The following is a 26,146-nucleotide window of genomic DNA, read 5'->3' on the forward strand; positions in this document are numbered from 1 at the left end:
CAGGATCAAGCTAGAATTTACGTCAAAATCGCTCTTACCTTTGGCCGAAAGTAATCCAAAAAGAATATTCCAATTTATTGATCGCCATCTGGTAGATGGCGATCAAAAAAACACTTGGACCTCTAGCTATATATAATTTATCTATATATAACTTCTCAGTGCAAGCCTAACAAGCCAGGCCCATTTGACCATATTCACACGGTGGCCATTTTGCTCTTATGCCATGTTCAGGTTAAGATTTCACCTTGAGTGAACAGGAACAGGGTGGAAAGTAATCCCAACCTGAACATGACATAAAATCAAAATAGCTGGCATGTGAATATGGCCAATTGCAAGTTGTGGGCTTTGCCACTTGTCCTCATTGTTGTCTCTCCATCCGTCTATGTTCTCATCTCTGGGGATGTCAAGAAAAGCATGCCGAAGAACCACAGCTGCACTGTCATGATGGCTTTTACATCACAAGCCAGGCAGTCAGACTCATGAACAAACAACACTAAGGGCCGACTGCCACCTTGGGAACTGAAGGAATTATTGATTCATTTCTGTACTACTTGTGTTGTTGCCGCCACCGCTGCTGCTAGGGCCAGGAGCCAAGAAACAAAAGGATTTCACTCCTCTACACTGTAAAAGGATGAGGATGTGACAAAATGTGAAACTTAATCAAGCTGTAGCTGTCTGTTGTTCCTTTGCACCATGAGTCAGTGATACAGTCTGGAGTAGCTGTCTGTTGTTCTTTTGCACCATGAGTCAGTGATAAAGTCTGGAGTTGCAATCAGTTGTTCTGGGAAGCTGAGGCCTTTTAGATATATATATTTTTTTCTTCTAAAGCCGAGATCTTGATATTCAGTATTAAAAAGTATAAACGGATTTGCAGCACTTTTGAGCCGGCTGTATGCCTTTAGTTTCTTGATCTAGACACAGCATGGATTCATATCTCTCGAAGCTTACAGTACTTCTTAAGCACAGACTGCATTATTTTCCTTTATAAATATAAGCATCTCCGCATTTTTGGCAGAAAGCCTCGGTCTCTCTTCTCATCTACAATATTTGCCGCTGTGCTGCAACATCGCCCGCTATCTACACTTGTGCACGGTGCAGAGAGGTAGGCTCGTGCTGCATTCTGCGAGAGCAGGAAGGCGGCTTTTATTGTCCTGCCAAAAAAGAAAAACAAGCGTCTGTCCGCTTCGTGGGATAAATGGCTCCGATAGGTAGAGGTTCATCTGCGATGGTGCCGGTGTTGCCACCACCGTGTGGGTGTCTTCATCCAATGATTGAGCAGACGTACCATCCGAGGAGCCGGCTCGTGGTACTTTCTCTGGGGGCTCAGAGCCCCCGCTGCCAAACTCGGCCAGGACATCCGAAAGCAGCAGACCGCATATCCATGGTTTGAGTGCGTCTGGGAAATATCTTTTTATCCACTTTTTCAATTTTTTCTCCCATCCCAATTTCGCTGTGCCAATTCTCCCCTCCCCTGTCTTAAACGTTGCTCGCATATGCCCCCCACTGGCTGGTTGTAGGGAGGATAGAAGCCTTGCATCACGTGTCCCCTCCAATACACGAGGAGGCAGCCTGTCACATCTTTTCACCTGCGAGCGTGGACTCTCATTGGCGACGTGTAACGTGTGGGAGGCTCACACTACCCCTGCCATTTCCTGTCTCTGCTGTGCAGGCGTCCCCCAACCGACCTGTAGGAGTCGCTGTCCACAACGTCCAGATTACCACCCATCGACTTCCACCTGCTAACTCTGCCAATTGAGTTAGTATGGCGGCCGGCCCAAGCCGGAGGCAACGCCGACAGCCGGATTCAAACCTGGTGTCTCTTGTGTTGGTGACGAGCGCAATGTCCGCTGCGCCACCCAGCCGCCTTCTGGGAAATATCTTTATAATTAATTAAACAAAACAAACATAAAAAAATTTATTTTATGTATGAATTTCGTAGGTTATGCTCAACTCTTGTTTGCAGTCATAGGCTTGGTCTTAACACATTGGGCGCCATGGGTTATATCCATCAATATACCCAGTCTGCCACCGTTGAAAGCCTATGGAGATGTTTACCTTCTTTGCAGGGCTATAACTTTTTAAATGTTATTGCTATTGACATTACTATGGCCCATTCAACATCGATTATCTATCGTTCAGGATGTGGGAACGTTATATTTTTTCATTCATACATTGTTGTGTTAACACATTCAGGGCCATTGGGATGCATCTAATAAATCCCTAGAGGACCGGCAAATGTAAACAGACGTGGGGCTGTTTGTAGAGCTAAATCTATACTTTATAGTATTGCTATCTGTCCATTCACATTGTCAATTGGGACCATAAACCGTCCCTTCAAAATGGATTAAAGAAATAATTCTTTCATCAATACGTTCTCATTTTATAGCGCCGTGAATATAAGCGTTATACGGCATTTGGTCTAGTATATTTCCTGGAAGGCGAGATAAAGGGCTAATAGTTACTAACGTTATATCCAATGGCATTTCCGTTATACAGATGGTACAGTTAAAACTCAAACTGCATATGATCGGCACGATCCTCAAGCATGTATGCATGAAAGGGGGGGGGGGGGGGGGACACACACACGTCGTTTCTTATTATTGATTACCAATAACCGTGTTCGTCTAAGTAGCCACATAGGCCGATCGTATAGTATCGTATCATAACAAGGCTCGATCGGGCTGTAATTTACGTGTAAAAGATCTTACCATGAGCCGGTTGGATCCCCCCGAGCATTTCCCCGTTATCGATCGCCATCTGGTAGATCGATATGTCCATTGGCTGATGATAAATCCCCTTATTGCATCGTGAAATCCGCAATCCAAAACGTAATCAAAGCTACATGCTGCACATCCAGAATCCAGCTAACTGAAAACTCCATTGAAAGTCAAAAAAAAGAATGCTCCGTTCAGCCACAGGGCACACTGCATTATCATGATAGCGCCACTAAGAGGATCTGGCCGGTATTGCACTCTCTCGAATTCAAAGAGTAGGGTACATCTGCAGTGCCGCTCGGCGACCTTGAATAGGTTATTAAAATGGAATAAAGCCAAAACAACCTTCCCACGGACATGTCCGTGCTTCTGTCCACAATGGGTGGAATAAGCTCGGGCGCCATTGTGTTAATACCGTCTAGAATATAAGTATGTTTTTTAGCTTTTCTGCTGTAATTCCAAAAACGAGTTATAGGCCCTGACGCATATGATAGATTATCGATTGGCTTTTCTTTCCTATACACGCTATATTAAAAAATTCAAATGTATATGATCGGTATACATTATGCTTCATCATGCGTGAATGAAGGGGGTCGTTTATAATTCCTTGATAGTCAGTAACGGCTTTATTTAGTATGGGTTGATATATTGATCAGATGGTTTGCAGTGAAATGAATAAACAATCGGGGTGAAAATAACGTTACTGTCCTCTTACCGTTCGCCGATGAGACTGGAGGAAAAAGATCCCAATTATTTGACGTCGATCTCCTACATCCATTTCCGGTTTGTATGGCGCAATAAACGTCGAAATCATATCGATTAGTAAGTTTAGAAAGCGATCCAAATGCACTATAGTGTTTGTCTGGAGCCACGTAACAAGATATCACTGCCGGAGGGATTTCCTCGACGCACCGATCGGCACTTCCGGTTTTGGCGAGAGTGTAACTCGCCCGACCATCCACCAGGCGGCGGTATTGAGGCGTTGCAATCTCATACAGGGTCCCGTTGGAGTCCGGAGGTTGGCTGGATGAATTATGAATGCCATGGCGAAATTTTTTTATATTGATCCCAAAAACGGCGTAAGTCGTGCTTGGCGTTCAATGCATGGTGGGCAAAAACGGCATAACTCGTTCTTGGCGTCCAAAGTGTTAAGGGCTCTACATGCTCGAGCAACTGCGACACAACATCGACAACGCAACAATGTTGCAGAGACTCTGCCTTTATGCTTCTGCAACATCCACGCGTAGCCTATGCAACATTGTACAAATAAATGTAAAATGAATGTACAAAATAAACGTATTTCCGGTTTTTTAGATGTCGCTCTTTTATTTTGAAAGCCCCCGACCGGAAGTATTATTGCTGTTGCCGGTTCAGTGTTTTTGAGCTGACGCTAAATACAAATGTTGAGATTGTTGGTGAACAACTAACTTTAGGTTAACGTTAGCTAGCAGCAGGGATGGACGCCGTTGTGCAAATGCAGGCAGCTACAGGCACTCGAGGAAGAGCTGCTGATTTTAATCGGCAGGAGAGAGCGAGCGAGCGAGCTCGCCAAAGCCCTATATCCCTGTGACGCGGTCGTAGGCACGAAAATGCAGCTCAAAACTACCTGTTGACTGTTTAAATTAATTGATTGCTGTTTAACTTGTCCCTCTGTCCAGTGATTTCGATTAGCCCCACCCGTTGATTGTAAACGATGATGCATGTAATTATATTAACATTACTGTGTGTTGTAGCTACGGTATGTTAATAAATTATGAATGGTATTAACACATTGAGTGCCAACGACGAGATTAGTCGTGCTAACTCGCCATGCGTTGAGTGCCAATGATGAGTTTTCTCGTCTTTTTTTTTTTTAAGATTTCTTTTTTGGCGTTTTATCGCTTTATTGCTACTGGGCAGTCCAGTAGAGAGAGACAGAGGAGGAATGGGAGACAGAGCGGGGGGAAGACATTCGGCAAATAACGACGGGTTCGGGAGTCGAACCCGGGTCGGCCGTGTCGCGGCTGAGCACGCTATGTGGTTCGCGTGAATATTAAAGGCAACCAACTTGTGTTCGGCTTTTCTCTGATTGGCCGCGCCGCGCCCCCCCCCCCCCCCCCCCCCCCCGCCCCCACGCGCAGGCAAGCGCAGCCGTCCCACGTCCCAAATGAAATCCAAGGAGCAAGCGCGGCAGCGCGGGCAACCAACTTGTGTACCGTTGGGCTGCTGTTCCAACGCACTTGTGTTGGGCTGCGGTAGCAGTGGAGCGCTGCTGACTGATTATTATGTTTCGCGTTTTTAACAACCAACGGTAGATTCACTCGTCACTGTACATGTATAAACAAAGCCCATACAGTTATGAAATGCGCTGAACTAGAAAATACATCTGGTAGTTCGTTTATGACGTTAATTAATAATAAACACTGTTAGGACTCTTAATAATAAACACTGTTACGACTATCTGACTCTTAATAATAAACACTGTTAGGACTATCTGACTCTTACTAATAAACACTGTGTTAGGACTATAAACACTGTTAGGACTATCTGACTCTTAATAATAAACACTGTTACAGTGTTAGGACTATCTCGATTCGCGCGTCACTACTGTAACTAGAAACTCTGGGTGTCACTGTACATCAGTGTGGAACTGTAAGCTGTAACGTTATTTCGCGTTTTTAACGTCAGCGGGGCGATGCGGTGGTTTGACCCCGGCTTCCGTGCACCGCCGCCGGCTCTACTCGGTCCAGCTCCAGCAGCAGCGACCGTGCTCCGTTGTAGAACGAAGCCCTTCAATGACAAGCGCTCTCATATTTTGCGAATGCATAAACTATATCTTAAATTATGGCTATGTGTCTAATATGGCTGTCGCTTATCAATGACTTCGCGACAGCCATATTAGACACATCGCCATAATTTAAGATATAGTTTATGCATTCGCAAATATGAGAGCTCTGTCATTGAAGTGGGTGGTGGCAGCTTACTAACAGTAGCGATTTTTATTGTTTTGTCATGACCAAACATAATCCCAACATAGATAGGAGGTGTACTGTATGTCAAATGTCGGTCATGTGGTGGAAGAGTTTAGTACAGTCACACAACAGAACACCGCTGTAGTACAGTCACACAACAGAACACCGCTGGTTCGACCAGCGCTTCTGCCTGCCGCGTCTCTCTTGCCGCAAGGGCGTGTGCTAGTGGATTGATTGATTGGCCGTGTGGCCAATCAGAGAAACGCTGAACGAAAAGCTGAACACAAGTTGGTTGCCTTTAATATTCACGCATGTGGTTCGCCACTTGGGCGCCCAGTTTTCTCAATTTTAATCGTTATTTCTATTATTAGCGATATCCATTCATTTTTCATCCATCCAGCCTGACGTTATCATTGTGAATGGGTCTGAGCTCGAAAAGGGCAAATACCGCCGCCTATGGTCTCCCGGATGGTAATGCACATCATTGGATTGGATTGGCTGGGGTTGTGCATCAGAAGAAAAAAAAATCCGGTCCGGGGTTTTCCCATCTCGGGCAAGCAGTATCATGTTACCAGATTGACTGAGGACCCTCAAAGCAGCGTCGATTATGTGTTTCGGACTATAACGTTGGATCAATAAACACGATCAATATTTGGAATGGCGATCAGGAATTGGATTAATCTTTTTGCAGAACATCTGATGTGAGGTAAGGACTCTATTTTACCAGTATTGGGTTAATCAGATGTTTTTTTCTCAGCCATTGCAGCGTGTCTGTGTGTGTGTATTACGTTAACGCTGACCAGGTCATGGATAATATATTTTTCAGCCCGCTTCTCTAGCGTGCATAATACTATCGATAATCGAGCATTTATTTGAAAACTATTCATAAATCAGCCGAAAAATTACAACGTGTTTTATGTATTCCACTAAAGAGATATTATCGCGGAATTTCTCTGGAATTACTAGAACTCTCCAAAACTATACTCGTATTCAAAACTGTATAAAGGGGAAATGTACCAATGAAAAAACAATCTGTTTCGTACATGTTGACTGCAAGCAAGTCGTTGATAAGCGAGGGGTGTTTTAGACCCATAATTTAAGATATAGTTTAAGCCTTCGCAAATTTCCCCGACCTCCCATTGACTAAAGCGCTGGCACGGAACAGCCTATTTCGGGCATAGGGGCGTGGCTCTGAATGTGTTAATGTTAGTTGGGTATGATAGCATTGAATAGCATCAACGCTAGCTGGCTGGCTACAACGAATTCTCACAAGCTGGCATTGTAAAATATCAACACCAGCCATGGGAATACGGTTTACTAGGGATGTCCGATATTATCGGCCGATATCGGCATTAAAATTTCTATAACCTTTATTTACCCAGGCAAGCAAGTAAAAACAAATTCTGATTTTATTTATTGTCAAAAGTATGCATAACAAGAGATATGTAATGTTAATTACCTGAAATTATTAAAATGTTTGGGGGGGGGGAAACCCTGCATATATCGGTATCGGAAATTAACATTGGACAATATCGGTATATCGGTATCGGTAAAAAAGCCAATATCGAGCATCCCTACTGTTTACTAAATTGTGGAGGCTTTTAATCGTCAAGGTAAGAGGATTTGAAGGCGTATGGTATGGAAGTCTTCCCCTGCAGCTCCACTTTGTTGAAATGTACAGGGCTAGGGCTATAGGATAACCACCAGTTAATTCGCGATTTTTTATTAGTTTGTCATGACAAACCAATTACATAATCCAACATGCGTGTAAAAAACGAACATATTCCAGTTGACTGTATATTTTTTGAATGATTCGTTACGAAGAAATCAATACTTCCATTTGTATAAATTACGTTAACTATTGAGGATAGTATTCCTGCCTGCGGAACAAATATTATTCTACAGCATTCACTAACCCAGGGGTTCCCAAACTTTTCAGGCCGCGACCCCCAAATAACGGTGCCAGAGAGCCGCGACCCCCACTATTATAGGTGATAAAAAAAAATATATATATATATATATATATATATATATATATATATCAGCGTTTCCGTTAGCCGGTAATTACCGGTATTTGAACGGCAAAATATGTTGAAGTCCGAATATTTAAATCTCTCCGGTCTTAATGTCCGGTGAAAATAATTCCTCTAAGCACAATTTTATTATTTGAATTGTATTCAAATAGGCTAAAATTAAATAGCCTATGCGATGAACGAAACAATCATTACATTTGTTTCATTGTTGCTTCACTCTGATAAAGCGCGGATGGCGCCGCTCAGATGTGAATCTTTTTTTTCTTTCTTTTTTTGAGCCTGTCTGGCCACCATAACGACAAACAGGTATACGAGCGAGAGAGAGATGGCCAAACAAGCTAAGCTTAACAAATATTTCATGAAACCAAGCACAAGCAGGTCTAATAATAATGACAACTAAGATGAGTCTACTGAAGTCACAGAGACCACCGATGTCGTGGTGGCTCCCGCGGAAAAGAAACAGAAATGTCGAGCGTTCAGGCCTGAGTGGAAAGTTAAATTCTCCTGGCTGAGGTGCGATATTATAGTCTAGTAGTCTAGCCTCTATGATGTACGAGAGATAACATTGATTGAACTTACACAAAGTACACTTTATTGATTGAACCACAAAGAGCATCCCCAGTCTGCTGCTACCGTTGCGAGCCTCGCAGACGTCCACCTGTTCCAATATCAAAGTCGAACCAACCAGACGACCCCGCTGTTCTCGCAGGTACAAAACGGATAGGCACAACGAGAGACGGGGTGAGTGAGTGTTGACATTTTTTAATCATATGCAACTGTTGGTTGACTGCCGTGTCACATAGTAATGCATATTATTGATTATAACTAAATGTAGGCTATAATGAAATCAACAAATGCGTTACGCGCATGTGGCTCGTCCTCTCTGCATGTGGCGACGAGCTAGCAAACGAGGCAATGTGATGATCAACTACAGTTTGCTGTGTGTGAAGTTGAACATTATGATATGTGTGACGTGTCTGATACAACGAGGTGAAGCGATGTCGACTCGAGATTCATTTGGGGGTGCGTGTGACAGCTGCTGCAGCGCAAGCCTGCGGGGCGGGAGCTTGATGCTGGATTAGCATATCGAACTAACTTGGGAGGCCAGAGATAGTAATTTGATTCTGCAAATCAATTTCTCATTCTTCGCTTGATGTAATTAATACAAATGTCCAATATAACGGAATTCGTTAGCTCATAAAAATGTGATTATAACAGACTGCTGTTTAAAACTCTGACCGGAATTTCTCAAATATGTCCGGGGATAGAAATCTTGCATGACACCCAGACCGGCACGAATATGTTCTAACGGAAACGCTGATATATATATATATATATATATATATATATATATATATATATATATATATATATATATATATATATATATATATTAGGGCTGTCAGTTTATCGCGTTAATTAGATTAATTAATTACACAGCAAATTATCGCGTTATGAAAATTGACGCAAAATTAATTACAGCCGACCTATATTTACTTTAGACAAGTGGCAAATCGGTGCGCTTTTATTTTGAAATCCACGCTTGAGTTGGGCGTATTAAACTTGGCCCATTGAATGACCCGTAGCCTACTTGATCGTCACTTCACACATGCGTCGTCTATCAAACAAAACAAACACACAAAGGAATTAGCTCAGCTGGAACAAGATGTCAGCATCACCCGAGGCGATACTCCTGGGACCTATGAACGGCAAGTTCAATTTCAAAAAGAATATAGATGGGACAGTAAACAAGACCATTGTAATATGTAGCTTATGTCAAAAAGAATTTGCGTATCACCGAAGCTGCTCTAGTCTAACGTATCACATGAACGCTAAACATGTCCAGGCAAGTTGTTCGAGCAGCTCCAGTGTAGCTAACGTTAGCTCCAGAGCAACTCGCACGCTTCGTCAAACCACTCTTGGAGAATTACCGTTAGGCAAACGGTTGAGTAAATCCACCACAGACAAACTAACCAACAGCGTCGCGAAGTGGATAGCAAAATATTGTAGGCCAATAGCTATAGTGGAAGATAAGGGTTTAGCGGAGTCATTTCGAATAGCGTCGTCTGACCCAAATTACAAGCTACCCTCGAGAGCTACAGTGATGAAAAGGATCCACAACATGTATGACACAGAGAGGGAGGCGAGGGAAGAAGTGTTGGCACGGGCTGGCCCAATGGCCCTAACGGGTGATCACTGGACGTCGGTGGGCAATCATAATTATTTGGGTGTCACAGTGCACTTGATCGATACGGAGTGGAAACTGCAATCATTTGCATTAACGGTGACCAAAACTGTGGGCCGCCATTTCGCCGATGCGTGTGCTGAACAGTTCAACACCGTAATAGAGGAGTGGAATATAAAAGATAAAGTCACATCTATTGGGACTGATTCCGCCCGTAATATGATAGCAGCAGCGCGCTATATGCCGTTCCAGCACATGCCATGTGCTGCACACGTGCTGCAAAGAACCATCACAGTCTCCCTTGAGGACAGAAGCCTTGACACCACCCTGGCAAAGTGCCGCAAGATTGTAGGCCACTTCAAGCACAGCCCTGCCAGTACAGAAGAACTGCAGCAGCAGCAGACTGCCCTCGGACAAGCAAAAGAGCCCATGATACAAGATGTATCCACAAGGTGAGACTGTTTAACTACCTGTTGTATGCTAGGGTAAATTTAGTGTGTGTGTGTGTTTATTTCTTTGTATTCTGTACAATTGCATCATGCTGCATTAACAACCCCCAGTGGGACTAATAGTTATTTTATTGAATTGGAAGGTGGAATTCGACACTGGCCATGATCTCACGGTACCTGAGGAACCAGGAGGCTGTGACTGCCACTTTGGCCCAACAGAACCACAAGCTGTCCATGCTGACCCCCACAGAGTGTGACAAACTGAAGAAGCTGGAGCTTGTACTTGAGCCCTGCAGGTAAGTGTCTCTCCCTCTCTCTCTCCCCCCATACACCCCCCTCCTCTCTCTCTCTCCCCCATACACACACCTCACACCCCACTCTCTCTCTCCCATACACACACCTCACCCCCCAATCTCCCCCATACACACACCTATCTCTCTCCCATACACACACCTCACCCCCCCCTCTCTCCCCCATACACACACCTATCTCTCCCATACACACACCTCACCCCCCCTCTCTCCCCCATACACACACCTATCTCTCTCCCATACACACACCTCACCCCCCCCCTCTCTCCCCCATACACACACCTATCTCTCCCATACACACACCTCACCCCCCCCTCTCTCCCCCATACACACACATATCTCTCTCCCATACACACACCTCACCCCCCCCTCTCTCCCCCATACACACACCTCACCCCTCTCTCTCCCATACACACACCTCACCCCCCCCCCCTCTCTCCCCCATACACACACCTATCTCTCTCCCATACACACACCTCACCCCCCCTCTCTCCCCCATACACACACCTATCTCCCTCTCATACACACACCTTCACCTCTTTCTCTCTCGCTCTCTTGTTTCACTGCAGGTATGTGACTGAGCTCCTTGGAGGGGAAACCTACGTCTCATGCTCTGTGGTGCTCCCCGCACTCTGCCACCTAAACCGCATCATGGACCTCAACGAGGAGGATCCGGGCTACATGGTAAAGTTCAAGGCCAGCTTCACGAAGGACCTGGACGCACGCAAAGCGACCCTCAACAACAGATGGCTGAAGCTGGCTACAGCCCTCGACCCGCGATTCAAGGACTTGAAGAGCGTACCAAAGGACGAGAGGGATGAGGTGTGTGTGTGAATGAGAAGACCAGTGTTAAGTCCTTAGGCTGTCATGAAAAGTCCTATGCAACTAATTAATTGTCCCTCTTATTAGGTGTGGACCTGGCTTAAAGAGATGCTGCCAGGACCAGAAGCAGACAAAGCTGCTCCACAAGCCACAGAGGACGAGCCACCAGCGAAGAGGACCCTCCTCCTGCTGTCTTCAGACTCTGATTCAGATGAAGTCAGGGTACTGTCAGGACAATTAGACCTCTACAAAGCTGAGCCCAGCATCGGAATGAATGACTGTCCACTGGAGTGGTGGGCAGCTCACGCAAAAGCCTATGGACAGCTGTCTCCTCTTGCTCGCAAATATCTGGCTACTCCTGCTACCTCTGTGCCATGTGAGAGGCTATTTTCACTTGCAGGTCACATAGTCCAAAAGAAGAGGGCAGCCTTACTCTCAGACAATGTAAACAAGCTTGTTTGTCTTAGCAATTGGCTCAAGGAATAGATTTGTCATGCATACAGTAGACCCTGCACTAGACCCTGCACTAGACCCTGCAGTCATGCCCCAGACCCTGTAGTAGACCCTGTAGTCATGCCCCCAGAAACTGTAGTAGACCCTGTAGTCATGCCCCCAGACACTGTAGTAGACCCTGTAGTCATGCCCCCAGACACTGTAGTAGACACTGTACTAGACCCTGTAGTCATGCCCCCAGACACTGTAGTAGACACTGTACTAGACCCTGTAGTCATGCCCCCAGACACTGTAGTAGACACTGTACTAGACCCTGTAGTCATGCCCCCAGACACTAGCTTGCTGTGGGCTGTTTTGATTTTTGAGGATACTGTAGCTTAGTGTAAACTGTTATTGGCTGTATCAGCAACAAATGTTACCTTATTGAGAGGTATGTTTTCATTCATTTTATTTTATTCAATTTAATAAAATTGATTTCTAAAGCATTCTTCACTTGCAGGTCACATAGTCCAAAAGAAGAGGGCAGCCTTACACACAGACAATGTAAACAAGCTGAAGCTTGTTTGTCTTAGCAATTGGCTCAAGGAATAGATGTCATGCATACAGTAGACCCTGTAGTAAACCCTGCACTAGACCCTGATTTTTGAGGATACTGTAGCTTAGTGTAAACTGTTATTGGCTGTATCGGCAACAAATGTTACCTTATTGAGAGGTATGTTTTCATTCATTTTATTTATTTATTTATTCAATTTAATAGAATTGATTTCTAAAGCATTCTTCACTTGCAGGTCACATAGTCCAAAAGAAGAGGGCAGCCTTACACTCAGACAATGTAAACAAGCTGAGGAATAGATGTCATGCATACAGTAGACCCTGTAGTAGACCCTGCACTAGATCCTGCAGTAGACCCTGCAGTAGACCCTGATTTGAGGATACTGTAGCTTAGTGTAAACTGTTAGCTGTATCAGCAACAAATGTTACCTTATTGAGAGGTATGTTTTCATTTTATTTATTTTATTTATTTAATAAAATTGATTTCTAAAGCATTCTTCTTGGTGTATTTAATTGATCAGTCACCTGCTACAATAATGTAATGTCCTTGAATTTTAAATATTTATATGAATATGAAATATAAATATGCGATTAAAATGCGATTAATTAGATTAATTAATTACAAAACCTGTAATTAATTAGATTAAAAATTTTAATCGCCTGACAGCACTAATATATATATATATATATATATAAAATGTTTTAATATAAATGGAAATGTATGGTTGAAACATGCAAACGTTCAAACACGCACACACTAATAAGCATTGGAGGCTTTTAACCAGGGCCGGACTGGGGAAATCATTCAGGCCAGGAAATATAGTGCAAAATATAGCCCCAGTCAGGCCACTTTTCAAGCAGGGGGTCTGGGGGTCCCCCACCAGGACATTTTTTGTTACAAAGACTTCATTTCCTGCATTCTGGTGCAGGAATTATTTTATTTGTATCCTTTAAATGCCAGTGTTTGTGATGGCATCACAAATTATTGTTAAAAAACAGGCTGTATGTATGATTAGCAACAACACAGATTTTTATGGATTTTCAGTTTTTTTGTAATTGATAAAAAATACAATCTTATTCAACTTCAGCCCTGATCATAACACCACATATTCATTTTATAATTCTAACCCTTTAAATGCCAGTGTGTGTGATGGCATATATTTGCAATATATCAAATGCAAAGTAGATTTTTCTGGGGGGGATTATTACAGGCTAGCACGTGTCAATGATTAGCAGTTTTTTGTAAGGGTCCCGCCTCCACCAATCACATGCAGCTCCCTTGTGTGTGTGTGTGAGAGCAAGAGAGAGAGAGAGATAGTTATCCAACTTTTGCAGTGATCTCCTGGTTGTTCCCCACCTAGGTTATCTAACTATTGCGCTGGTTCAACTAGAAACACTGGCCTGGCCTGCTTCTAAGTTCAGTGGCCTGACTGCATAAAAATAAAAATAAATATATATATATATATATATATATATATATATATATATATATATATTTTTTTTTTTTATGTAATCATCTGGCGACCCCCCTGCGGCGGCTCGCGACCCAACTGGGGGTTACGACCCTGACTTTGGGAACCCCTGCACTAACCAACCAATCAATGCTACGCAACATCAACGCACACAACGGTTGTGTTGCAGTCGCTCGGGTTAGATTTTTGTGATAGGTACGCAAGATCCTCGCAACACCCTCTACAACACCCTCTGCGACATCTGCAACCATGTTGTGTTGCAGTTGTGTCCCAGTCGCGTCGCACTCGCAGTTGCTTGAGCATGTAGAGCCCTTTATAGTGTACACCACATTTCTTAATTATAGGTGGCTTTCATAAGGGGACATGTCTGAAGAACTTGTGACTTCGGTGTAATCAAAGAGTCATGGGCTTACAAAGAGTCCGGTAACTTTGTTCTGGAGGTGTAGGCCTAGTAGGGCATAGTGAACGTGTTAGATCAGCGGTTCGCAAACTTTTTTGGCCGTGCACCCCCTGTCACCTCCCGACCTAGCTGACGCACCCCCCAATGGGTTTCTGTTAGAAAAAATTGTTGCTGGTCTCTGTGCACAGATTTCTTTTTAAATTTTATCTCTTCCCACGGCGACTATGGATAGGGAATTTCCTCATTTAATTAAAATGTTCACAACAACATGGATGCATGTACTCTGCCAGCATGTTTAATATCCATAATACTAAAGGTTTGACTAAGATTTGTATGAAATTTGTATGAACAAATGTCATGTCACGCACCACCTAGAGGGCGCTCGCGCACCACAAGGGGTGCGCGCACCACAGTTTGGGAACCACTGTGTTAGATAATCCTTTGACAATTACGCCTCGTATCTGTTGCCAAGTTTGGAAATTACCTTATTGCTGAAGAGATTGTGAAAGGAAATCTTTTATTAAATTTTTTTTTATCCTCTCTTTCTCTGATTTTTCTCTGTTTTCTCCCCGTCCCAATTTAGTCGTTGTGCCAAACCCCCCCCCCTCCTCTACCTGGTTGTTGTGCGCATGTTCTCCTACTGGTAGGTACAAGGGAACCCTGAAGTCATCCGCACGCTTCCTCCGACACGCGTGGCGACAGCCAGTGACTCTTTTTTCACCTGGCAGCGAGGACTCTCATTGGTGAAGTGTAACACCCCTTCCTGACAGGCAGCGACGCGAGCGAGCGTGATTGCGAAAATGATTAAAATGTATTAGTTTAAATCAGACTATCCTGACCTGCTGCGAGCGACAGCGAACTGAGCGGCGATGTCGCTACCCCCTCAAATATTCGCTCGCTGTGTCTCTAGTTGATCGATTACGCGGCCGAGTCCAGCCCCTAAACACTTTTTATTGGTCGAGAATCGCAGGCTGCTTTGCCCCTGTGCTTCCAGGTAAACACACACACACAGACACACTCGGACAAGCGCTGCGTCATATCAGGACAGTGTCGCACGCGATTTCGTCTCCAGTTCGCTCGCTCGCTCGCTCGCTGCCTGTCAGGAACCGGTGTAACGCGTGGGAGGTCACGCTGCCTTCATCAAGTCCTGCATCCGCTGAGCAAGCTCCCAGACCTGACCTGTAGGCGTCGCTGTCCACAACGCCAGATTCCCACCCATGACTTGCCCTCCCCCTAACCCAGCCAAACAAGTTAGTATAGCGATCAGCCCAAGCCCCAAGCAATGCTGACTCCGGGAGTCGAGACCGCAGCCTCTTGCATTGGTGACGAGCGCAATCTCTGCTACACCACCTGACCGCCCTCTGTGAAAGGAAATATTAACATCATGGCTCAACGTCATGCACTGAAATAACAAACTACCCGTGACTACATTGGGCTCCATATAGTTCACTATAACAATATTAAGGCTTTGATTATGGATTTTGTCCTGTCGGAATCTAAATGCAGAGGTTGTTTTGTGTAAATACTTTGGGGATAAAGAGTTGCTTTCCCGGATCTCTCATGCTGGGAACGGACCAGGGCAATGCTTGCCCATAATGTTAAATGTTGATGCTGGCATAAGCCTTGTGGTGCGTAATTCTTGCACACAGTCGCCGTTTAATCCATCTCTAAATCTGTAAATGTGCCCAAACAGCAGATTTAAACTATGCTGAATAGTATTATGTGATATAGCTCATCTTGTCCACTTACCAGTAATTGCCGTGCCCCACATAAACCGACAGCTGCACTCCCAACTCGCCTGCACAAACTAAAAGGTCCTGCTCGGTTTTGGATTAAAATGCAGCAGAATTACTAACGTTAACTGAACTTAGTATTTATTATTCTTAGTCTTGTATGACAAGAAATGCTCAGTTACCTCTACAAGAGTCACAACGGTTCTGCCAGACAAAACAAAATCACTCCATACTCACCCCATGAGTGATGTATGCTACAGGAAAGGGTTCCATCAAAGTGAACCGGACGGCTTCAAGGCGACCTGAAGATGCTTTAGTTGTCTCACCTCGGATTGAAAATCGCAGCGACGGTGTACAGGTGCTCAGATTCAACGTGATTCATTGTAATGCTATCAAAATAATGCATATACATTTTTCTTCTCTGAATGTTTACAAACGCAGTCCCTGTAAGATTTAACGAAGACAGATAAAACTTCTTTTTCGTCAGAATTCTGTGATGTGTACATCTTTTTTCCCCCAGTGTCGTCAATATGAGCTCATAAAAAGCTAACATAATGTTGTTGTTTTTTGTTTAATGTATTTTCTGAATCAAGTGGAGGTCTCTCATAGGCCCGTGTGGGTCTCTTGGCTCTACCTCGCCACTTATCTCTCAACATTTTTGTATTTGTTCTTTGGATGTCTTTTAAACGTGCTACAATGAACTAAAATGAATGTCACAGAATCTCTTCTGGACGGCTAACGGTGACGTTTTAACACCGCGGCCAGTCTCCGTTTTTACCAAGAATATGCTTAAAATCTCTAACGGATGGTATTATACCTGCAGCCGATGCAGTCGACGGGCTGATCTGTTGCGTGAGCTCTTCAAAAGGGTGCGAGCAGGGAACATTTCCACTGGGGGCCGATGGAACGTGGAAGGTAAGTCATAGTCGGCTCTGTAAGTACGTTTCTGTTACAGTAGACTATATAAAGTACTGTGCCACCTGGTGGGTATATCTCACTGTAGCCTTTTTATAGGCAGGTCCAGGTGTTTCCGAATACGTTGAAGTTGGGAGTAGGCAAGCTGAGAGTATTTGAAATGGCTGACGATGCATCTTTCAGAAGCCGCTACACCTGGCGATGCTCCCTCAGCCGCGGGGAGCCGTCGTGTAGGCTGGGTGAATCCGCATCCCTTGTGGCCCTTTCCATGTTCTTGCCGTTATCCCTTAGAATAATGTGCACTTGATCGTTGAATGCAGCACCAAGAGCCTCCCCGGTGTGTGACAGTGAGCACTCTTGAGAAGGAAGAACAACGTTGTGGAGTTCTGATCAATAAACAGACTGTTCTGATTGATAAACTAAACAAAAGACAGTTTTGATCAATAAACTGTGCAGTTGGGCTCAACGTGGACATGGGAGATATACTGTACACTTGAACTCCAAATGTCACTTGCAAAACTGACTGATGCGTTGTTGTCCCTAAAAAGGCAGTCGATATGTGTACACTGTTTGGTATAACTGCGGTAGGTGTAAATCTGTGAAATATTGACATCCTGGGAGAGTATAGCATGGATCCAAGTAGGACATGAGTCATCCGAATCCCTCGTCTTCCACAACAGACCGTGTCTGGTGATCAAGGCATGATATGGATTTCATTATCTTGGTTGATATGTAATACTTTAGGTTCTTGCCGTCTTTGCTGTTGGGCTGCTGTCCTTTCAATGTCTCCATCACAACCAGCTGAGTGAATGGCTGCACGTAAACTGTCTTGCGTGATAAACTGTCTTGCATGATTTGTGTCATCTGATCTGCCTTTATAGAGACCACCGACTATTTAGAACGAATACCGGCTAATAGATCGGAGCATCCAATTATAAAATATTTGGTGTGTGCTATATCCACCAAAACCATGTGCACAGCACCAGGGAAGAGATTGAATAAATTATTACAATTATATTTTGTTTCTTTGCAAAAATGGTGCATCAACTAGTTGAAAAGATACATAATGTGACCCCTTGCAAAACCCACCCACAATCTTGCTAAACAAATCCCTTAAAATAATAAAAACATGAGCTTTCTGTGCACAGCGCTCTTTCTTTCTTTCTTTCAGAGAAGCAGAGTGAGAGAGCGAGAGAGATAGAGAGACCATACGTAATCCCTTCCACCGCCTCCCCTCCCACCCCAGTGCAGCGCCGGACAGGGTGGTGGGAGGGAGGCGCGCTGCTTCTGTAATGGTCGTTAATTAAACAGAATTATAGATTAGCGTTGCAGATGTGGGCTGGGGCTGTGCCAGCCAGCCAGCCAGGCAGAGTGAAGGTTAGCGGGGCCAGGCGACCGGGGAGGTGCTTACAGTGGAGTGCAGATCTACCCCACAGACACCACCTCCCAGCAGGAGAGAAGAGGAGGCCTCCCTCTTTAGCACTGACGTGGAGCAGGAGAGACAGAGGGACGCATGCAGAGGTGGGAAGAGGGGAAATTAGGAAGTGAAGAAGGAGGGGGAGGAAGAGGAAAAGGAGGGAGGGGTGAGGAAGAAGAGGATGTGAAGGAGGGGTATGAGGAGGAAGATATGGGGGGGGAGGAGGAAGAAGATGTATAGGAGAGGTATGAGGAGGAATATAAGGAGGGGGAGGAGGAAGAGGAGGAAGGAGGTGAAAGAAGAAGAGGAGTAGAATGAGGAATATGATGTGAAGGAGGGGCATGAAGAGAAGGAGGGGGAGGATGAAGAGGATGAATGGGGAGGAGGTGAAAGAGGAAGAGGAGGAGGAGGTGAAGGTGGGCGATGGCGGCTTACATCAAAAAGAGAGAAAAAGGTCAGGGTTGATATGTTCTGCAGTGCATCTGAACCGCGGCCCTGAGATGAGCATCATTAGGAGGGACAGGATGCTCAGAGTCGTACATTAAAAATAATCAGAGCTTCTTAATGAGAGGCCTCTGCCACAATACACCAGGGGAAAGGGGGGGGGGGGTTAGGAAGAAAGGATTTTGTGAGTGTGTGCGCGTGTGTGTGTGGGGGGGGGGGGCATTGAGACCGTACCCACACCACACTTCCATATGTGCAAACACACATGTCCACGCGTTTGATGTGTGTTCTCTCTCCCAATCTGCCGCACATATGCGACTCCCGATAAAGAGAGGAGGAGGGGAGGGAAGAGAAAGTGGGAGTTGCAGCGGTCGATGTAGAAAAAAATATATTTGAGACGGCGCAGCCTAGCGGTATAAGTGCGTGTACGTGCCATCGAGGCAGAACGAGAGAGTGTGACAAATAGAGAGAGAGAGGGCGACAGAGGTGAGAGAGAGGAGAGCGAATAGGGGAGGAGACGGGAGGGCGGCGGGAAGAGGAGATAGCGAGGGGTCAAAAAGGGAGGGGAAAAAAATTGCTCCTTTCTGCACGAGGGTGAAGCACAAAGAGACGTCCCTCATTCACTCCAACAGAGGAGGCACAATGCCACGCGAGGCAGAGGGAAATTGGAGCAAAGTGCGAAGGCCGGGGTCTTTATACGCCTCTGGCTTTGATCTGGAATACCTTTAGCGACCCCTGTGAAGAGATGCGGCGTGGCAGCACGCTCAGGAGAAGAGCTCCATGTTATAAGACCTCTCTCCTCCTACTTCTGCTCCCTGGGAGTTCCGTCTTTTTGGGGGGGGGGGGGGGGGGGGGGGGGGGGGTCAAATCTTCATGGTTGATACTGATTTAATGTTAAAAACATGGCTAATCAAATACAATTTAGGTTAGGAGTTCAGTAGAGAACTTGACCTTCTCTGGCCAGGAGAAAGAACCCCCCCCCCCCCCTCTGCTGTGAGTTCACCTCTTAAGCTTTCTGGGAGAAAAGGGGGCAGGGGAGGGACGATCAGGTCAGAGGAGAGGAGAAGGATGATACGGAGGGGGAGGGGGGGGGGGGGGTGTGATGAACAAAAGGTCTTGAAAGGAAACCTCCACAGGGGGGAATGAAAAGAGGATAGGTGAAGGAGGGGAGGAGGAGGATGAGAGAAGTTAGGAAGTAGAGAAAGAGGGAGAGGAGGAGGAGGGGGGTGAGGAGGAAGAGGATGTGAATGAGGGGTATGAGTAGGAGGAAGAGAAGGAGGTGAAAGAGGAATAGGAGGAGGAAGAGAAGGAGGGGTATGAGGAAGATTATGTGCAGGAGGGGTATGCGGGGGAGGAGGATGGGAAGATAAGGAAGAGGATGTGAAGGAGGGGTATGAGGAATGAGATGAAGGAGGGTACATGGAGGTATGAACAAAATGCCTTGAACGTAACATCCAGGGTGGGGGGGGGGGTGATGTTCTGGTTTAGTATGAGTGTGTGTGTGTGTGTGTGTGTGTGTGTGTGTGTGTGTGTGTGTGGTACAGGTCTAATCTGGAGGATGGGGCAGCGGCACATTTCCCTGGTGGTTTAGAGACATCGATCGCGGCCAACAGCATGCGGTGAACCGGCAGTTCAGAGGCCCCCGCTTGTCGGGAGGAGATGGGATCCTCCGGAGCCTTGGGGAACATCCCACCCCCACCCCACTCCATCTCTGCTCCCTGGCTGAGGTGAACCATGCCCTCCACCTGCGTTTCAATGGGGTCGGCAGGCTCTCATCTCGTCTCCCCACTCTCCCGCCTAGCTAGGTCGCTTTGTCCTCCAGCTCGCCGCAAAGTGATGGGCCTTTAAGGTCAGCCGGGGTCCCGTCTCCTCATCTGCTCCGCTATCTTTGTTATCGTGACCTTGCTCTTTTGTTCACGGACCCTCCCTCTACCTTCGCCGTTATGACGGAGAGTGACCTACTTTGGTCCAACCTTTTTAGTTCTTCGGGGGGAATTGGTGCCCGATTCCGGCTTTCAAGACTCTCTATTTGGGTCAACCTGCCTTTGGCTGCTAATGAGCTAATGAAAAAAAAATACATGTTATTTTCTCCCCCCCACACTCTGTACTAGGAGAGAAAATTTTTTGACGAGGTTGAATAAAAAAGATACACAAACAAAACAATATAACAACCTTGCATGGGGTTCATTTTGTAGTATTGTGAGAAAACCCGGCACATAAGAGTTTAGAAATAGATGATTACAAAGGACGCGAGGCCACCGAGTTGGGAAAACATGACAGAAAGCAGCCTCAAGGTGGAAGGCCCTCCAGAGGAGACCGTCTTGACCTCCAATCGATTCCTCTGACCATGACAGGGAGATGCTTTGACATTTAAGTGATGGATTAAAACATTCTCTCTCTCTCACGCTGTCCACCTTCTCTCTCTCTCTCTCTCTGTCTGCCTATCTATCTATCTCTCTCTCCACCTCTCTCTCTGCCCCTCTCTCTATCTCTCTAAGCCTACAGAAATGAACAAGGAAGATGGCACTAGAGAAACATTAATGACAGAGCAAGGATTCAGGACAAAGACAGAGCATTTAAAGAGAAAACCTTCAGAAGAAAGATGGGGCTGGAGGGAGGGAGGGAGGGAGGGAGGGAGAGGAAGAGAGAACAAGAGGGAGATGGAGAGAAAGGGAGAAATACAGATATAGAGAGAGAGAAAAAAGAGAAAGAGAGATAGAGAGAGTGTGATATATCAAGAGAGAGAGAGCACAAGTGAGGGGAATTTATATCTGAAAGCCTTGGACAGCCCAGTAAATATAATCAACAGCATTTTAAAACTCCATTCCCCAGGGGGGTGTGGGTCAGAGTCAGACTAGGGGGGCTTTAGAGTCTCTTGGGTCTCTACAGACTGTGAAAGCCCCCTGGATTAGGCGCTGGGCCAACCATGAGTTAAAGAGCCTGTCACCAAGGCCCTTTGGAACATTTATCCAAGACATAGTAACACATTAGAAGTAGTATAGTAATACACATGGTGCTATAATGAATAGTACAGTATAGTTTATCATCGCTACTGACTGGAAAAGACTGGAAAAACGTAGCCAAAGGCATGAGGGAATGTGTCGTATCACCTCTCGTAACAAGGCATAGGCATGAGGGAACGTGTCGTATGACCTCGTAACAAGGCATAGGCATGAGGGAACGTGTCATATGACCTCGTAACAAGGCATAGGCATGAGGGAACATGTCATATGACCTCGTAACAAGGCATAGGCATGAGGGAACATGTCATATCACCTCTTGTAAAAAGGACACAAAGTGTCATACATGCAAAGAATTCAAGAGGCATACTTCAGCGTTTTCACGATTGCCTAGGCTGCACTTAGTTGTATTTTTAGACGCTGCATCATAGCTGTCAACATAGGCAGGAGACAAAACGTGTACATTTTAGCCCCGCCCCTTCACCCGGCCCCACCCCATCGGCCCCGCCCCCTCCCACTCAGCCCCGCCCCCTCCCAATGGAGCTGCCTCGTCGCTTGCCATCTGCTGGTCAAAACCTGTATGTACCCAGCCATTCGTTTAAGGGTAAACTGTAAATGTTTTTTCACAGGAAATGCACTGTATTATTTTACAGATTACTTTTGTGTTCCTACTTTAAGTGTAAATACTATAAAAATACAGTAAATTACCTTTTATCAAAATATTAACCATTAAATAAAGGTTGTAATCTGTAAATGTATTTGATTTTACTGTAAATGTTATGATGAATTGAAAATGGGGGAAGAAGTCCTTCTCTGCTAAAAACAAGCCTTTGTAATTGATTTGCTCCCACCTTGTGGTGAAAACGGAATTCCCTCATTTATACTAGGGATGCCCCGATCGATCGGCCACCGATCGTTATCTGCCGATAATCAGTATAAATATGCGATCGGGGAATTCCGATAATTAGTCATATTCGCCGATCGCGGAAACTGATCAAGTGGATATCTCACTCGCTTGTCTCAGACGCACAGGACCTGCAAACTGCTCCTCCTCCCTAGCCCCGCCCGTACCCGTGTAGAGTTTGTAAACACGGAGGCGGACCTCCTCTGCTGAGTCTAGATAGTGCATTCGACCTGAGCTAACGTTAGCTACCTAGCTATCGTTACGGTTTAAACAAAATTACCCAGTCAACTATTCACTTTTAGTAGGCATTGTCTAACGGTATTTAGCCGGCTAGCTACTGATAGCTCCGGATATCAACAAATGCCCCAGGAAGTCCAGTAGCCCATGTTGATATCTCCGTTAGCTTGCGTTAGCTGACGTTAGTTCACGGTTCAAAACGAAATGTCCGATTGAACTAAATAGTTGTCTTAACGTCATCTAGCCGGCTAGCAGTAGCTACAGATAGCTCCTGATATCAATGTCTTATAACATTGATTGAATGCGTATTCGAGCTGAGGGCTTGCTGAATGTGAAATGACCAAAGCATAACGTTACCAATAGGGTCCCGCTGCAGCGCCGGAGAATCCTTTTTGGAGCTAGGGCTACTAGAGTACACACAGACAGTGGAGCTGTTTGCAGATAGCGAGCATTTTGACTTGTTGCGTGGTGGCGATGTCTCGCAGATAATACAACTACAAGTCTAATTATATAATATATATATTTTATAAAAAAAAAAAAAAAAAAACTTTATATAAAATTATTTTTAATTTATTTTTAATCAAAAACGATCGGTATCGGATCGGTATCGGCCGATATGGCTCACGACGATCGGTGATTGGTATCGGTGGCAAAAAACGTGATCGGGGCATCCCTAATTTATACATCTATTGCACTCTTCCACAGCCAGACACTCACATCACATCTTAACTGTAAACAATCATTCTTCACATACCACGAGAGATAAACATATTTCTTCATTCATATCAACAGTCACAAAACATTCATCCAAACTTTATCTGACTTGCTTTCACGCAAACCAGTGCAGCACGTCACTATTCTGCTGACGTCATTCATTCATCTAAGCCAATGGGAGGTCACATTGTTCAGTCATACCACACAGACCAATGAGAGACGTCGATATTCAACCAAACTCCCCAGTCAGTCCAAAACAGGAAGTAAAAAACGTTCATTCTTATCGGCAACCTTCCTCATTATATGCCAAACCAGCTCGATTTTTTTTAAATATGCTTTCACAGTTACATTCACACCTCTCACCCAACCTTAGTTCATGTCATTAATCCTTACGTAAACCACTTCCCCGCACGTAAATTGAATCTAACGTCACACAAAGTACAAAATACATGCCAATTCCGTGAACAGGGTGTGAAGAAGGTTGAAAAAACAGGAGAATCCCGGGAAAAACGGTAGGACATATTGACTAAACGTGAATATAGGTGAGCCAATTTTTGCTATCAGCTGCAACAATGGCCATTAGATTAGATTAAAAAGTATTGTCATTATACAGCACAAGTACAGTACAACGGAAAGAAGTTTGGCATCCAACCAGAGTGCAAATGTAACAGTAAAGTGCAATAGTGATATACAATGTACAAGTAGGTATACAATATAAGTAGGTAATGGTATATAAAAGGATTATATGCAGGTATATTCAAACATGTGTGTGGTAAATATAAATATATACATGTCTATATATGAGGTAGGTAGTTATGATGATTATGATTGCTATGATTAGGGCAGTTGTAGACAGTGAAAGCAGTAGGCAGGTATACATTTTGTATAAACTGATTATTATTGGCTAGTGACGGATTGAACCCAGACAGTGGCTCGGGAGGTAGAGTCACTGAGATTGAGATGTGGTAATCCGGAGGTTCCCAGTTTGATTCCCACTCCTCCCGGCAGCATGTCGAAGTGTCCTTGAGCAAGACACTTAACTGCTCCCGATGAGCAGCTTGGCACCTTGCATGGTTGCCTCCGCCTTCGGTGTGTGAATGTGTGAGTGAATGGCTCAAATGTGAGGAACAAATTGTAAAGCGTGTGTCATTCCTGTGAGTGCCACCACTAGGTGCAGATTGGATTACCGTGAGTGAGTGGGCGATCAAGCGAGTGAGTGAGTAAGAAATACAAACACACAGCAACGGTACTTACAGGGTGAGGTGGTTGAAGCCCACGGTCCTCAGGGTGAAGGCTCTGGCGAGAAGACGTACGTGTTGGAACAGAACACCGATGGCGTCCTCGAAGTCGGTCAGCTTCTGCAGCACGGGAGACGTCTCGATAAGCTGCCTGTCCGTCTGAGGCTCCTGGACCTGGATTATATGACCAAGCAAAACACACATCTCAACACTGTGGTCCTGGAGGATTCGTTTGGGACGGATGGTTTCTGCTCCAGCACAAAACAAACAAATGTTGTATCTACTTCTGCTGAGCATTGGCTCCGAAACGTTTCAAAGCCCGGCAAATATTGATGTCAGGCAAATATGAAAAATATATTTTTTTTCACATCACCGGCAATACGACCAACATACTTTCTTTCAATTTTTAGATTGCTAGCTTACCGGGAAAGAGTCCATTGCTCCAAAGTTAAGCTACTGTAAATGTTGGCGGGGGAAGGGCACATTGGAACCATAATACTCACCTTTAAAGCAATTCCCATTGTATGCTAGTCCCATGGAGGTTTGGGCCAAAACCATGCAGTTTGGTTCAAGGATGCACCGCCGGTTGTTCAGTTGAATTAAGTGGTTGGTTAACACCACTGGTTGTTCAGTTTAATTAAGTGGTTGGTTAACACCGCCGGTTGTTCAGTTTAACCTCTTAACATGCCAGACGTCGCTGTGGGCCGTGTGGTAAGAATGCCAGCGCTTTAAAGAATATGGATACATGGCGGTGTTTGCAGGGCTAAAACTATATTAAATATCATAGCTATGGATGTAAAACTATTGCCCATTTGACATAGAGTATCTATCGTTCAATTTGTGAAAGAATATTTTTTTCATCCATACATTCCCGTTTTATACCGTGGTGAATATGAGTATAGTTTTAGAGTGATCCTGTCTAATCCCAGGAAATGCCGCTATGCAGCGTTTAGTGCATTTCACTAGAAACCGTGGCGTTCCTCGCCTGTATCAACAATCAATCTGAAATCAACGCTATATTATCGGTATTATGTTTCATCATGAATGCGTGAAAGGGTGGGGGGGGTCGTTTGTCTATGCTTCGATCGTCACCAACGGAATACGTTACACACATTACACACATACGTTCGGATCGCGGGGAAGGGATTCTTCTATCAACGCAAGATTGATACCATATAGCCCTTACCTTGATTAGGATGAGCTCCAAAAAGAATATTCCAATTATCTGATCGGCATTCCAAG

At 45.0% G+C, this 26,146-nt stretch overlaps 1 protein-coding gene across 1 annotated transcript in view; it reads right to left on the reverse strand.

The window, feature by feature from the left end:
- drosha (drosha ribonuclease III) overlaps nt 1–26,146 on the reverse strand; it is a 247,470-nt gene that overhangs the window by 62,213 nt on the left and 159,111 nt on the right. Inside the window, exon 25 of the mRNA XM_084326516.1 lies at nt 24,921–25,078. Within this exon, the coding sequence (XP_084182642.1) occupies nt 24,921–25,078 (158 nt within the window). The remainder of the gene's footprint in view (nt 1–24,920; nt 25,079–26,146) is intronic.

Source organism: Notolepis coatsorum, assembly GCF_963971535.1.
Source record: "Notolepis coatsorum genome assembly, chromosome: 12".
Taxonomy (NCBI): Eukaryota; Metazoa; Chordata; class Actinopteri; order Aulopiformes; family Paralepididae; genus Notolepis; species Notolepis coatsorum.